Consider the following 15230-nt stretch of genomic DNA (forward strand, 5'->3'; position numbering starts at 1 on the left):
CGTCCTTACACATTGGCAATAATAAAATCCAAAAGGTAATTAGATATATGCAATACCTGGGACTGGCTACAAGCTCTTATTACACACAAATTACGACAGCTACCCCTTTCGAAGTTAATTGACGTGAATGCCGGTGAGTAGACCGCGTCAATCACAGTAGCGTGGGCAAAATCAGAGAGGCACAATATGCTCCCAGAAGGTTCCATCATAACGTTCTACTATACGTCGAAACGCACATGTGAAAAATCGATGGCCTTGATTCTACAATCAAAAAGTAAACCAGCTTACCCAAGTGTTCAGCGCTAAGAAACAGCTTACCTGCTCTGGCGAGGTATACCGGAGATCGCTTGAGCTGATAGCCGCTGCAGCAGCGTTGATGGCTGCCACAGTATCGATCGCATCGCTGGCCATGGCATATCCCTTCTAAAGCATCATTTTCCACGATCGTCGCGGAACATAAAAATGACAAGCGCAGATCCTGTAGGATTGAACTTCCAAAATGCTGACTCAAAACGACATTCAAAATGTTAACGTGTTACTCTACCGAATGGCGCACAGTAAGCTGAGCGTGAGCTTCCTCCGAACGAAGCGTCATGGAAATAAGCTGATGTAAGCGGAAAAGAACTTCAGAGAGGCTGGGTAAGGATCCTAGAGTGCAGAGATCGTGAGCACGAAGCATTAAAAAGTGTGATTTTACTCGCCATTCGAAGATTTTGTTCGACAATTTTTCTGCAGATGTCTCAGACGATCACGACAGAGCGGATGATCAAGGCAAGCAATAGGATTAGGGTTGATGGCTCTGTTAGACGAAAAATGTTCAAGTTTTACCGGACGAGAAATTCCCCGAGCCTAAAAGTGAGAGACGAATTCCACTAGGCTTGGCGACCGCACAAAAACACGTTCCCCCGGGGCCCTGCAGTTTAAAGCGATTTTCGAGGGAGCCATTCCCATGCACATAAAGTTACGCAATAAATGATGATAAGGAAGATTTCATTACCTAAATCTAATGGCCAACAGCATGTTTTGTTGGCAAGGAGAATCATGAGCCATTGGCCACTCCAATGTTGGTAGTAGGCCCAAATCTAGAGTGCCAAAAGGTGTTGCAAAGCCACTCGCATAGGGTTTTTACCACACTAGGCCCGATAAGGTAAGTCATATGGCAAGATCCCCCACCACACCATTGTTCGTTACTTTATTACATTACATGCACATGTAGCAAACCTTCCGCAAGGGTAGTGCATGCAGATGAACCACAATGGCAACACTATCACTTGATCAAAGCACATCTACAAAGCCAACCATCATCATTACCTAGATAAATTATCAACACTGATCTAGTAAACACGGCTTGTCTCGTGCCACCCATCAAAGCACATGGCTTGGAATTTAAATATGTTAGATCAAAAGGCTCCACAATGGAATGATGAAAAATTGATCATGCAAATAGACGGCAAATAGGGCCCCCCGTTGGTGAAAAGTAGGTATTAATGAATTAGTTGTTGTGGAGGAAAGGGGAGGGGAGGGGGCGATTCATTCGTTAATCCTTATTAACATAAGGATTAACGAATTAACACCAAATTTGAGAAGCTTCTTATAAATCCATAATGGTTGAATTCGATAAAGTTTGTCGCTACTGCCTAAGCGAGTATATGAGGGGGAGGGAGAGGCAAGGAGAGTTGAGGGAGGGGTAAGGAGTGAGGGAGTGAGAGGAGAAGGAGAGGAGGGAGAGGATGGAAAGCGGAGGGAGAGTAGGGTGAAGGGGAGAGAGGGAGAGACAATGCAAAGGGAGTAGGCTCGGCGAAGGGGAGGGCTAACTGGGAGACGACAGGGCGAAGGGGCGAGGTAGTAGACCATCGAGGGAGACGACAAGTGTAGAGGGAGGGCAAAGCATAGAGGGAGCCTTAGATTAGCTTAATTAGGCGAATATATTGATTAGAAAACCTTAGATCGAGAATGAGGGGGGGGGGGGGGGGTGATAGACTAATTAATAGATTAGGAGCGACTTCCTTACTTTGCAATTAGAAATTGTTAATCTTGAAATGAATAATGTATCGTGACGATCTCTGGGACACGTCAGCACAATAAGGCTAGAGCAATTGTCTTCACGATCATCACCGCCAACAAGTGGCACTGAAGCAAACAGCAGTTATGGTATACATTGGTCATCGATTCTTAGTAATAGGGGACTGTTGGAGGACGTGTTGTCCTCTCTTTTACTTATCTATAAAGATCTGATAAAAATGTACCATTACCTGAGTATCATAGCTCCTCTCCACATATCATAGAAGCCAAGAACTTTCCCTCTTGCATAATAATTTATTAAATTTTTGTCACATGTTCTCATATCTTGAGATTAGTACACTAAATTGAAGCATTTCCTTGGTCAGGTTAATTGTAGACATATCTTTTTGTTGATAGGAATGAAAACCCCCCTCCACTTCCAAATCCTCGTGTAATAACTGTACCTCGAGTCTCGATAGTTCTCCTGCATGTGATGAACACAGTACCCAAGTGTCTAGCTTTTCCATTTCCTAACTTTCATGAGGTTGTAGGGGAAGATCTACATCTACAGTTAAAGGAATTTTAATACTTTTGTGTTATCATGGCAATTGTGAAAGATATAAATAAAATGGTATACCTTGTTTGAACTTTCAAAGACTAGGTTCATACCAGGTATGTGTTAATTGTAGCCTAGATTCATAGCCGATTGGCAAGTTTCAAATAGAAATTTTGTATGTGCAAATCTTGTCTTCACTTTGGGACACTTTGGAATAGGGCCCACGAAAAATATGGAAGATTATCCCCACAACATCCAAGAGTTAGTTCACCAAAGTGTTGGTCAACTAATGCTCAAACTAGCCACAATTACAGAGCTCTTCATCTACTGATTGAAGAGGTAGATTCAGATATTTGTGTGACGAGAGAATAGACAAAATCGGTAGATGCCATTGCCAGTGCAATAGCTAAATAGAGGCATCCCAATTTCATGATGGGAGTAGGAGAGCAACCCATCCGGGAGGGTGCATAGTGGTGCTTTCACTAATACCTTTGACAATTATAAATCCTTTGATTCAGCATCTGCATTAGGTGTATTCAATATCACGTATCATGTAATGCTTTTAGTCAATGCTCACACAACTTTCAATGGAGAAAACACAAAACCTAAATTCATGGAGCAATAAAAGGCAAATAAAGTGCATTCGTCTCAACAAATTGATGATTTTATATCGATAAGATTAACCTTGGAATAACACAAACCTCAAAGATTTCCCTTGTGCATGCCTAAATAACGGTGATTGTGATTTTCTTCACTAAGAGTACCTTGGTACTTGAATTCAAACAAGGGATTCACTTTGGCATTTGTTGCATTGTGAACACCTAATGATATGATCTTAACATGATGGCTTAGTCAACTCCTAGCCATTGAAGTAGTACGAGTGAAGTCATGCAAAGGCATTAGCAATAAGAAGTTCAAGCTTAATAAAGTATTCTAACTTGTAGATAACACATCGAGTAATACTTAAATCTCTCCATAATTAATAATTGTCAATATAGACAATAGCACAAAGAGAAATATTCAAATAGCATATAAGCAAATCGTGATGTTACACCTTTTTGGTTTTGAGATCAAGTCTCCAAAGTTTTAAAAAACATGCATATGTTTATAAGGCGGTGCATGCATGTCCATTGTGTTGACGATTCATCTCAATATCATGTTCATATTGAGTTGCATGCATAGCGCTAACACAAATAGTGCTTAAAAGGCAAAAGAGTTGGAAACCCCAACCCTAAACCAAAAGGGTTATGTATCTATTCTTTCTTTTCAACTAACATTGGACACAATTAGTCATTTTTGGTGTGCCTTTTAGTTGTGCCCTCTCTCCTCATCTCTACTTGTCTCCTCTCCCTCTTGACATTTGTCCATGGTATCAGAGCCTGGTTGCGCCTTCTGTTGAGTAACATCCTTCTCACAAGAGTGATAGTTTCTTGCAAAGGTTTCATTCCTTCTTGAGTATGAGAGAGTGAGAGTTTCCTAGTGAGAAAATTTTTGTCAAAATATTTCTTTAGTACCATGGACAAATATGAAAGGGAGAGGAGAAGAGTGGGGCTAAGGAGACAGGGCATAGCTAGATAGCACACCGCAAATGACTAACTGTACCCAATGTTAGTTGAAAAGAAAGCATAGATACATACCCCTTTTGGTTCAAGGTTGGGGTTAGTGATATACATGTAGCATAATATGAACATGACATTGAGATGAATCGTCAACACAATGGACAAGCATGCACCTTATGAGCATATACTCGTTTTGCAAAATTTTGGAGTGTTAAGGGTTCAATTAATTAACCCAAATCTAGTATCGGACTGGTTAAGTCTAGTGACAATTAGAAGTTGCAACCGTATATACAACTACTAGACGGGTAAAGACTCAATAGTAGTGAGAGCAAGAAAGAGATAGAGCATGAGAAGAGAATACGCAGTAGGAGTTCTTGTAATGGATATTTTGTTGAGTAATGAAGACTCTCATTCGACTGTTTTATATTCTATATTTCGCTTATCTATTTTCACTATAATGCAATGTCTTGTTCATTATCTTTTAAATCCAAAATGAGAGATAGTAAGATGCATTATCCTTCGTAATTGAGAGATCTTAGATGTTCTGCATATTCCAACATTTCACTTCAGCAGTGCGTTAGTAGTTTTAGTAATCTATTCATGCAAATACATAGGCATCTTGTACCCGTTCACACTGGTGATCCTGTGGGTTCAAGCACCCAACAAGTAATCTGGTAATTGAAGACTAAGATTGGATGCTTGTGTGCCATGGAACATTACACACAATTGGGCCACAATGCAGTTGTCTTTGCGCTACACCCAAAAAGGTGGAGTAAAAAAGTTCAGTCCAATGGATTAGATCGTCTCAATCTGATGTTTTTGGAAGAAGGTGGGCTCTGACGGATAAGTCCGTCGGACAGGTCCAAAATTAGGTACAATTCAGATTGATTTGAATTGATTATGCTAACATTGTTGGCATGGCAATGCACATACAGAAGAATGAATGTCCCAAAGAACACTTGCAACTTTGACTCCATGAGGAGAAAGAACAACACAAAAATGACGAAGAAGTGAAAGTAAGTGCTAGAAAGGCACCAACAGATTCATCGAGCAAGGAAGTTGTAATCCAAATGGCGACACGGGAAGAAACTGAAGTCAAAATCCCAGAGGATGAATCAAAGGGGGAATCCCAAAATTTCAAGCATTCTTGGAGCGAGCGAATTGAATTCAACAAGAATCAATTGCCAACTACCATTTGATCTCCTTTAAACAAACAAGGAGGATGATGATGAACTGCTACTAGATCTCCCAAAACTTGAAGAGCTTGGGGATGGGGTAGCAGAGGATTTTGAACCAGAAGTAGAAGATATAGTTGCAAACAGTGACGATAAAAAAGAGTAGGACAAAGATTATGAAGAAAGAGTAGAAGACTTGGGCAAAGAATCTGTAGCCAAAGAAAAAGATTATGACAAAAGGTTCGAAGAAAAAGAAATAGGTTTGGAGGACAAAGAATTTGATGATAGAGATGAATCAAAAGAAGATTCGAAAAAATTAGAAGAAATTCGGATGAAAGATAATGAAAGCAAATTTAGACATAGAATCCGACCAAGACAAACATAATCAAGATTTTCTCACTCTACCAAACAGTCCAAGGAGCAAGAGTACGAATTTGCCACCATCATCGCATGTTCGTCCATTGGTGAATAGGCCGGTACTTGTGATTCCACCAGTTCGGTCCAATGGCACATCCATAGGTAGCGAGTCTAAAATGCAATTATTTTGAGCTCTAAGGCAAGGACAAAGAAGATCCAAATAGCCATGTTGCTCAATAAGCTAGTAGTTTTGACTCCTTATTCAGAGATCTGAAGAAGCTACAACTATTTGCAAGTACACTTGTTGGAAAAGCAATGCGGTGGTTCAACCTATATGAATGGGACATTTCAGCACCTATGACGATCTCAAGGCACAATTTTTGGAGAGTTTTTGGAAAGAGAAACCCCCCAGTGATGTAAGAAAAAAGCTAAGGCCATTGAAACAAAAGAAGTTGTCCATAGAAGAGTACGCCCAGCAGTTCTTAAATCTGAATGCACATCTGGACCAAGCAAAAAGATCAACCATTGAAACGATGGCGAAATACTTTTGCAAGGGACTAAAATTGGAAATTCACATTTTGGTTGGCAACTTGGTACTACTAGCAGGTGTAAATGGGTAAAATACTCTAGTTGATGTAGCCAAAAGAGCCAAAAGACACATAGGAACAACAAAGAAGGAGAATTAAAAATTGGAGGCAGAATCAAACGATGGTTTCAAAGAAGGTTATGATGATTCGAATAGTGAATCTGAATTCAAATCTAATTCAAGCAATGACAAGTTTCATTGTGATTCGAACACTGAATCAAAGAAGAAAAAGGAAGCGGGAAAGAAAAGAAAAAAGGAAGAAAAGAAGATTAAGAAGGAGAAGGTGAAGTCCAAGAAGGCTTCTATGTCCTCAAGTTTTGGATCAAAAGTTGTAGAATTTGGGGGTGAATTAGAATCAACCACACCTTCAGCATGGAGTTTGTAGCCAAAGCCACCCAACTGAAGCATGCTCCATTAGAGCAAATGCAGTGAAAGCTACACAACAATAGCAACAATAGCAAAAACAAAAAAATTAGTGATAACAAAGGAACTGGAACCAACAAGACAACTAGAATCAACAACAATAGAGACAATGTGGATATTGTTCAGGTACTAATGGTCACCGGTCGAGACCAAATTGTGCTTTGTGGGTGAAGCACCATGTTGAAAGGGGAATCCCAACTATCCAGTATGGCATTCAAGATCCAACACCACTACAAGCGGCACAACAACACCCATAAGCCAATGCAATGTTGATACATGAATTATCAAATAGTTTGAGGAGAGGAACAGCAATGCATCAGAAGGGTCAACAACATGTGTTGTGTGACTACTCGAGGTGTATCATAATTGAGACTATACCCAAAAAATCACCAAGAGTGGAGGTTTTGGTTGTCACAGATCAAAAGGATCAGTTCAAGAGAAACCACAAGCAAAGAAAAAAATGAAGGAGAAATCATTGAGATGGAAGGATCAAGAAGAGGTCTGGACAACAACATTGAAAGAGATTCAAAAGGCACAAGCCAAAGAGGCAAAGACTAGTATTTGGCAACCGATTGACCTGGTAAATTCGAAAAGCAATCCTACAGATTGTCCGACAAAGAGTCCAACAAAAAGTCTGATAACCTATTTGACACAAGTCCGATGGTGGTCAGTTCGAGTCTGAGGGACCAATCAGCAGTCCAAGAGTAGCGTGCAAGTAGTCGAAAGCATGACAAAAAGAACCTCTTGGCCCATTTGTTTCAAGATTTGAAGCAAGATTACATTGGATCAACAATTGAGTTTGGCTCCAATACTCATGAGAACTTCATCAAGAAATTGGAATAGGAAAATGAAGAGAAAAAGCAACAAGAATCTCCATGTGAAGAAGAATATTATTCTTGTTTGTAAGAACCACCAGTACTGTAGGTAGAACCCAATGACATGGCCTACAAGGTCTCGGTAACCAAGTGCATTGTAGTGGTCAAGAAATACCAGGAACATTTCTAGATGGGGGTTCAAGTGTGAACATCCTCCCGCACAAAATGTATGAAAAGATGGGCTTGACAGAGTTGGATGAAGCTCCTTCCCAGGTCAAATTGGTAGTTCAAAGACAAGTCCAACCGCTAGGTATTGTTCAAAATTAGCAACTTATCATTCAAGGAATGTCATTTAAAGTGAAATTTGTGGTCCTTTTCCCCCCCAATGACTATTGGGAAGACCATGGTTTAAAACAACCCAGGTGAAACAAGATCGGGTGCCTCTAAGATCACAGTCTAAAGTGGGGAAAAAAAACTCTAACTGGGCATGGTTCCAAAGGTGGTACCAGAAAAAGAAAACAAACCATTAATTGTTAAACATGAAAATCAGCACTCAAAAGATAATGCTTCTAGGTCGAAAGAGCATGTATGATAGCCAACATCTCCTTCTCATAGATGCCAAAATTCATTTCAGCATCTTGGAGTATTCTACTTATTTTTTCCACCACTCATTACCTTGCGCAAGTACCCCTCCTAAGCTGTTCCCACATGCATATGCTTGGACAATGAAGGGTTTGCGAAGATCTGACAAAATAATAATAGGATCTGAAAAGAGTTTCTCCGTCAGTAGGTTAAGAGCTACAATTTCCATTTTCAGAAGAATTAAATAAATACTGAAAGTGGCACCAAGGCATTTGGGGCCAGTGGGTGTCTCGTGTGATTTCTCATTGAGCAGGGGCATTCTAGCCTCCATTCAGTTATTTTTAGCTCATTTCTAAGTGTTTTTCAGTGGTGGCCGTTGATTAATGGAACTGATTGGGAATGATGCAACGTGGTTGTAGAAGGTGTGAATGCTAACATAGTTACGATCAAAGGTGCCTATCCATCTTCATCCATGAGGTAGTTAGGCATAGAGAGTGATTACTCAGATTGTAGGGATAGGGATTACTCAAAGAGCGCTTACTCAGATTGCAGGGATATGGATTACTTAGATTGAGGCAGTTAGGCACATAGAGCAATTACTCAGTTTGCAAGGATAGGGATAGGACACACAAGTAGACTCATCGCAAAGTATGATTACGGAGCTATTCTAGCCAAACCACATAGAACTTTGGATTATGAGGTGGTCGATGAGGTAGAGATCAAGAGCCAAGGACACCACACTCAATAGAGGACGAATGTAGAGCTCATGCTTGGGAACATCCCATCAATGTTGAAGAAGTACGATCGATGAGAGCTAACATGGTTCTTGTTAGATGTAGTGCCACTGCTAGGATGCCCTGATGGATCACATCCATAAATACCCTCTAGTGTTCTATCTTTGATCTCATACTAGTACAGCCTTGGCCAATCATGACCTCCTCATGGGGGGCTCCACTCATGGATCTACACTATAGAGAAGTAGCCTAACTAAGTCGAGGACTCCACTACCCCCCTATGGATTAAAATTGCACATGGTAGAAGAAAGGCCATGTGGCAATCCACACATCTAAGGGATAGGGTTTAGTCACCAATCTAACACCTTGCATATGGTAGGTTAAGTCAAGTCTGCATAGTGTGGTTAGTTAAGTGACATGGTAAAGTGTCACATCAGCATAGACCCCCCCACAAGTTGTGTTGTTTTTTTTAGTGCCTATGTATACAATGCATAGTAGTCTATTTTGTATTTAAAGAAGCATGACATGTAATTTATCTTATTTTGCATTGTTAGATGTAGTGTTATTGTTGTTAGTGCGTGTGTATATAAGGCACACTTAGTCTATTTTGTGTACAATTCCCTCTGAGTCACCCTATGAAGTGTGTATCTTTGATTAACACTAATGGACGCATTGTTTGGTGCTCTCTCTTGATGGAGAATTCTCAATCAACCAAATGGTGATCCTTGGTGTTGACTATAGTTACATTTTGAATAAGTTTCTCACTTTGAAGCATGTGTCGAAGTAACTTACGGGGTACACTCATGCTTAACAACAAGTAGGTCAAGATGTCCACTAGGCCAAAATTTTTCTCTCTTGTTAAATTACACGGCGCAGCGGAACAAAAACTGAACAAAGAAGAGAGAGTACATAGCAAACTGGAGATGAATAAAATTTTCCTTCAATACTGATGTAGTACAGATGATGGCTCTGTCCACTCATGCGCTCCCACAATGGAGCTTAGATGGCGATCTAGATAGATAATAGGTGAAGAGCTACTAGTTGCTGGAAGAGCTCTGCTAGAAGATTTGATCTGGTACAATGGACTGGGGAGGTCGCCTCTTTATAGCTATGAGGGCTGTAGTCGGATCAATGTAGTCGATAGAACAGACCAGTCAACCTAGTCGGTGAGGCTGACCAATCAACCTAGTCAGGGGAACCGACTAGTCATCCATGGAATATTTAGAAAATATTCCCTATACTGTCACCTCAGGGGCTCTCGCCCCTGAACCCCCACTAGGGGGGCAGCTGGCCCCCTTGGGACCCCCCAACTGGGGGCCAGCTAGCCCCCACGCCCCAGCAAGAATAAGGGGCTCCCACAGAATCACCTTTCTACCATCAATGGTCTCATTGTTGATAGACCTCATTTGACATGCAAGTCAGGATCCATCCAATGTCTCGGGCTCACACATGGCTTCTCCTCATATGGGGGCCTTACAACTTGAGCACCTTGGACCACTTGGTTACCACCAGGAGGGTGGGGCATTGAGCATATCTAACATCTCTACCCTCGATAATGAATTTTAGATACTAGAAATAAGTTGGGGTAAAACAAACATTGCTCTACATGTGGCTCTTTTGGTGTTGAAATGATCTAGCGTGGCTCAGTCTGAGCGCCATGAGTATATACTAATCACAACCATCCTCAAATCCCATTGAATATTTACGAGTTGATCTAGCAGCAGCCAATTGACACTCTGTGATGTTGCAAAAATCCTCTGTGAAGCTTACCAGCCAATGTCCTTAGATCCAACTTACACGGACTATCATAGCTATTCGGTAACGGCTCAATGGAGGTAAGTGTATCGCTTGTATATCATCACACAGCTTTAAAAATGACTTGTTTATGATTGTTTTAACTATGCACACGTCTGGCTTTATACATATCAGTTTGAGAATCACGGTCAAAAAACTGATGAGGGTCCTTGGCATTTAGGTGGGAGTTATGAATTGATACACTATGATAAGCCACACGACTTGAGACGAGATGTTCTATGAGCATGTCTTCCTTGTATGAACGATAGGGAGTAGCTCTCATGGTGACTAATGCAAAGCTATCACTCTTTGAATGTCACATGAAACACTTCTGAATATGAATAGCCAAGTACTTGATCACGAATGGATGATACATGCTTGGCTTAGGGATAATCAAGGAACTCAATAAGTTGATGCTGATAATGCAAATTTCCCTTTGGAAATTTGGTACTACAAATGTGGTGATTTCCCATCCCATAAGACTATGGGACTATACATTATGTTTTGGCTTTATGCATAAGCCTTCAAGTTAAGTGCAAGCCATTGTTGATCTATGAAAAAAAAGTGTGATTATGAATGACTTATTGCACTATACAAGGCTTATATCTTTGATCATATCTCGTAAGGACTTACATAGTTGTGAGGCCATTGCTCGTATATTGATGACTATGCATATCGTCTACTTATAAATGCTATTCCTCGGTTAATCTAGTCCTCTACTTATAAATGCTATTCCTCGATTGATCTAGTCCCTAGACACATGGGGATGATGTATCTCCAAATACATGGAGATTTTATGGGATTATGTATTTCCCTAATCACATGGCAATGATGTATCTTCAAATACATGGATGACTTCATGTTGTGCTGACTTCATGTATGACTTATTTTTGGATTGAAGATGGTGACTCAAACACTGAGTTATGCCAGTGTAGCTCTTACTAAGGATATATTGATTTGTAATTACATTTGATATTATGACATCGATAAGAAGTGGAGCTCTACATTGAGGCGTACAATCCCATAATAAAAGGTTCTTGTTCTAACATATCTTTTTTGTGGATGGATGCAACTGAGTGGAGGTCCTTCAATTTCATTTGCAACGTGTTACAGGCTTATTGAATTGAGTTATCCTAACCTTTGTGTGTATATAATGTAGACCCCACATGTTGAGTCATGCTTACTGTATATACTTTTGAATAGAGCCTTTGTTTGAAGAAGTAAATGCAAGTGTGTCTGTTTTTGAAAAGTCAACACACACACACACGTGTGCGTGTGCACACGCAAACACACACATGCATGCATGCATGCATGTAGGTCTGTACGTACACACATGCACACATGTACACACACACACATACACACATGCATGCACACACACACACCTTCCATTGTATTGGTATGACAATAATGGCTTGCAAGACATGGCTATCTATATGGAGATCTACATAATTGAATGCTCTCAAGTTCTCCTTTGTGCTCCTTACTATGGGCTTTGGGTGTAATGGAGATTCATTTGCCCCCCTTTGAAGGTGTAACAAATGCTATAGCTATAGATGTTCCTTCATACATGTCATAACTCGAGATCATGCTTGCATTTTAGCATAAAGAACCACAGGCATGTTTCAACACTTTCATATGCATTTTTCTTCCTCATTGCAATCCGATTTCAAGTAAGTTTTTATTGCAAGTACAAAAATAGGATTGCATATGCATTTTTATATTTCATTCACTATCGATTGATGGAAACTAGAAAAAGGATTTTTTTGGGGAGATTGATGCCTTGACAAAGTAATCCATCTATTTGAACCAACAGCATGTAGGAACGAGTGTTTGATCTAGCTTAGTAAGTTTATCTCCTAATTTTGTGCTCTTGGATGTCTAGGCTAGCAATATGGGATAGTAGAGAATGATTGCTCCGTACTTTACCATTAGAGTTACTTTATGGAAGGATTTTTTGGTGGATCTACCTTTTTTCTTGGATTTTCTTCACTTGGAGATTATCTTGTCCCAAATTGTGATTGCTATGATTTTATCCTTGTATCATTTCAATTTATGTACTATTGACCTTAGTTGACCTACACTCTTACCTAATACAATTTCTTTGTACATACCTATATAGTTACTCCTTGGAAATATATTTTTAGATTACTATATTATAGCTTGTACGAGGGCTGGGGTATGAAGGCTTGCAGCAAGCTACTACAACCTCAACACATCGTATGCTACTCTTTTACATGCTGTACAACATAACATACACCGCTCTTTGAATTGTATTAATTTCACACACCATTGCTTTTGATGTGAGAATATATACTTTATTTCTTGGTGATACAACAAATATCATGTACCAATGCTAGATTGTACCTTCAAATGACCTAATGATCTAAGGGACAGCTCACTTGAGCTTGCTTAGATGGAATTGGGAAACTCAAGGTTTGTAATTTTGCAAATTTGATACTTAGAGAGCTGAATAATGACCTATTCTCCTTTGTAAAAATTGTATAAGTATAGAGTCGAGGTTTAGTCATAGTGCCCCCTGACTTGCTTTCCTCTTACTACATCGCAATTGGAGACACTATGTGTAATGAGTCTATCTGAGACACTGAGGTAGCATAGCAAACTACTATTTTTGATTTTATGTGTTTTGTACAAATGTCCCATTTGTATTATTTTACTTGGACTATAGCTCCCATATGGGAGAGGGCCATTCCAATATAGCAGCATTGAAAGACATTGCTTCAAGTCACACTATGCATATTTGAGTTTACGCCTAGTGGTCTGTTGTTTTTACATTGCTAACACATATTTCATTAATTTTGGACTCATATGTCTATATTTGGACTAATCCTAAAACTCCTTCCCAAATGGAAAGCTTGCTTTATGAAAATGTTGTTCAAGAATCAAAAGTTTACTTTTTGGCATTGTCATTTCCACATAATAAATTTTAGAATATCTCTCTATAATTTTGCACTTAATAACAATTTAAATTAATAATTTAATAAAAAATAATAGTTTAATTACATTTAAATTAATAAATGTATGAAAAAATTATATGTATGCATGTACATATGTATGTATGTATGTATGTATGTATTATGGCCCATGCATGATATTAATTTACCATAAGAGTCCTCTAAAATCTTGAAGATATCATAACAGTATTAACAAACACCTTTTGAGAGTTTAAAAACTTTGGTAGATATGGAGTCCACACGACGCTACACATGCATGCATGGAATGTACATGTCCTTGAAAAAGAAGAATTTATTATTTATTATTTATTATTTTTTGCAGGGGCTTGGTGGCCGCGGCTGCCATATCATGTATTTGTGAGCCCCCTCCCCTCTCCTTCCCTTCCTCATCCCACCCCTCCCGTTACTAGAGCATGCATTAGGGAGTCCCCCTCGCCACTCCTTCCCTTCCTCACCTCTCCCCTCCCCTCCCCTTCCCCCTCCCCTCTCCATACCACTTCCATCCCCTCCCCTCCCCTTCCCTTCCCCCTTCCCCTCCCCTCCCCATCCCCCTTCTCGAATCCCCTCCCCTTCCCTCCCCTTCCCTTCCTCACCCCTCTCCCTTTCCCTCCCCTCCCTCTCCCCATTCCCCTCCCCTCACCTCCCTTTCCTCCCTCCCCCTCCTTTCCCCTTCCCCTTAACTCCCCTCCCCTCCCCTTACCCTTTCCTCCCCCCCCCCTCCCTCTCTCTCTCTCTCTCTCTCTCTCTCTCTCCCTCTCTCTCTCTCTCTCTCTCTCTCTCTCTCCTCTTCCTTGTCCCTTCTCCTTCCCTTCCCTTCCTTTCCCCCTCCCCTCCCCTTTCCCCTTCCTTTCCTCTCTTTCTTACCTCCCTCCCTTTCTCTCTTTCCCCCTCCCTCCCCTCCGTCAACAGTCACAGCAGCATGAATCCCACATGGACAAGGATCAACTAAAAGCCCTGTGGGCATGCCTATGCCACGTGGACAAGTGCATTGCACTAGTCCCACCATGTGTATCAATGGCCTTCCATTGATGAATCAAGGACATGCACGTTCCATGCATGCATGTGCAGCATCGTGTGTGATGCCATATCTATGAGATTTTAGAGTTTTTAAACTCTCAAAAGGTGTTTATTGGATACCGTTATGATATCTTGAAGATTTTAGAGGACTCTTATGCTATATTAATGTCATGCATGGGCAATACATGCGTACATACATACAATAATTGATTCATACATTTAAGTTATAATAAATTAAGTAAATAGTTAAGAAAAATTAAGTCTTTTGATGTAACTATTAATGAGAGTTTACAAGTGTTTTTTTATGTAAACTGTGTCATGTTAAATTTTATAAATTTGACTTAATTTCCTTCAAAAAACTCTAAAAAATTGCTTGTTTTAATGTTTTCATTTGTGTTTTGAAGAGTGGGTTTTTTCTTAAATTTTATCAAAAAACTAGTTTAAAAGTATCTATAAAAATGAATTTATACATTGACAAGTCCAAAATTAATGAAATAGGTATTTGCTTTTATGTTTTCTTTGGATATTTGTTATATGTAGCTGTGAATGTTGCCATTGTTTTTTATTTAAAATTAAGGCTAACTTTGATCTGGTCCACCAGATCAGCAGGGCTTTTAGCCCTATATAAAGGCCCATTGTGGCCACTAAAGTCTAAA

At 40.0% G+C, this 15230-nt stretch overlaps 1 protein-coding gene across 2 annotated transcripts in view; it reads right to left on the reverse strand.

The window, feature by feature from the left end:
* The window catches only part of LOC147906255 (uncharacterized), a 43703-nt gene extending 42799 nt beyond the window's left edge, over window positions 1–904 (reverse strand). Inside the window, exons 1-2 of one of the 2 annotated variants that reach the window (XM_087377447.1) lie at window positions 829–891; window positions 319–478 (exon numbers count right to left, since the gene is read on the reverse strand). In XM_087377447.1, coding sequence (XP_087233573.1) covers window positions 319–411 — 93 coding nt within the window. In that variant the 5' untranslated portion in view covers window positions 412–478; window positions 829–891. Of the gene's footprint in view, window positions 1–318 lie in introns of both variants that reach the window. The other variant, XM_087377454.1, reaches the window with a different exon arrangement.
* Between the last annotated feature and the right edge of the window lie 14326 nt (window positions 905–15230).

The sequence above is a fragment of the Dipteris shenzhenensis genome, chromosome 1 (assembly GCF_047967505.1).
Source record: "Dipteris shenzhenensis isolate YYH24624 ecotype China chromosome 1, Dip_SZ_1.0, whole genome shotgun sequence".
NCBI lineage: Eukaryota > Viridiplantae > Streptophyta > Polypodiopsida > Gleicheniales > Dipteridaceae > Dipteris > Dipteris shenzhenensis.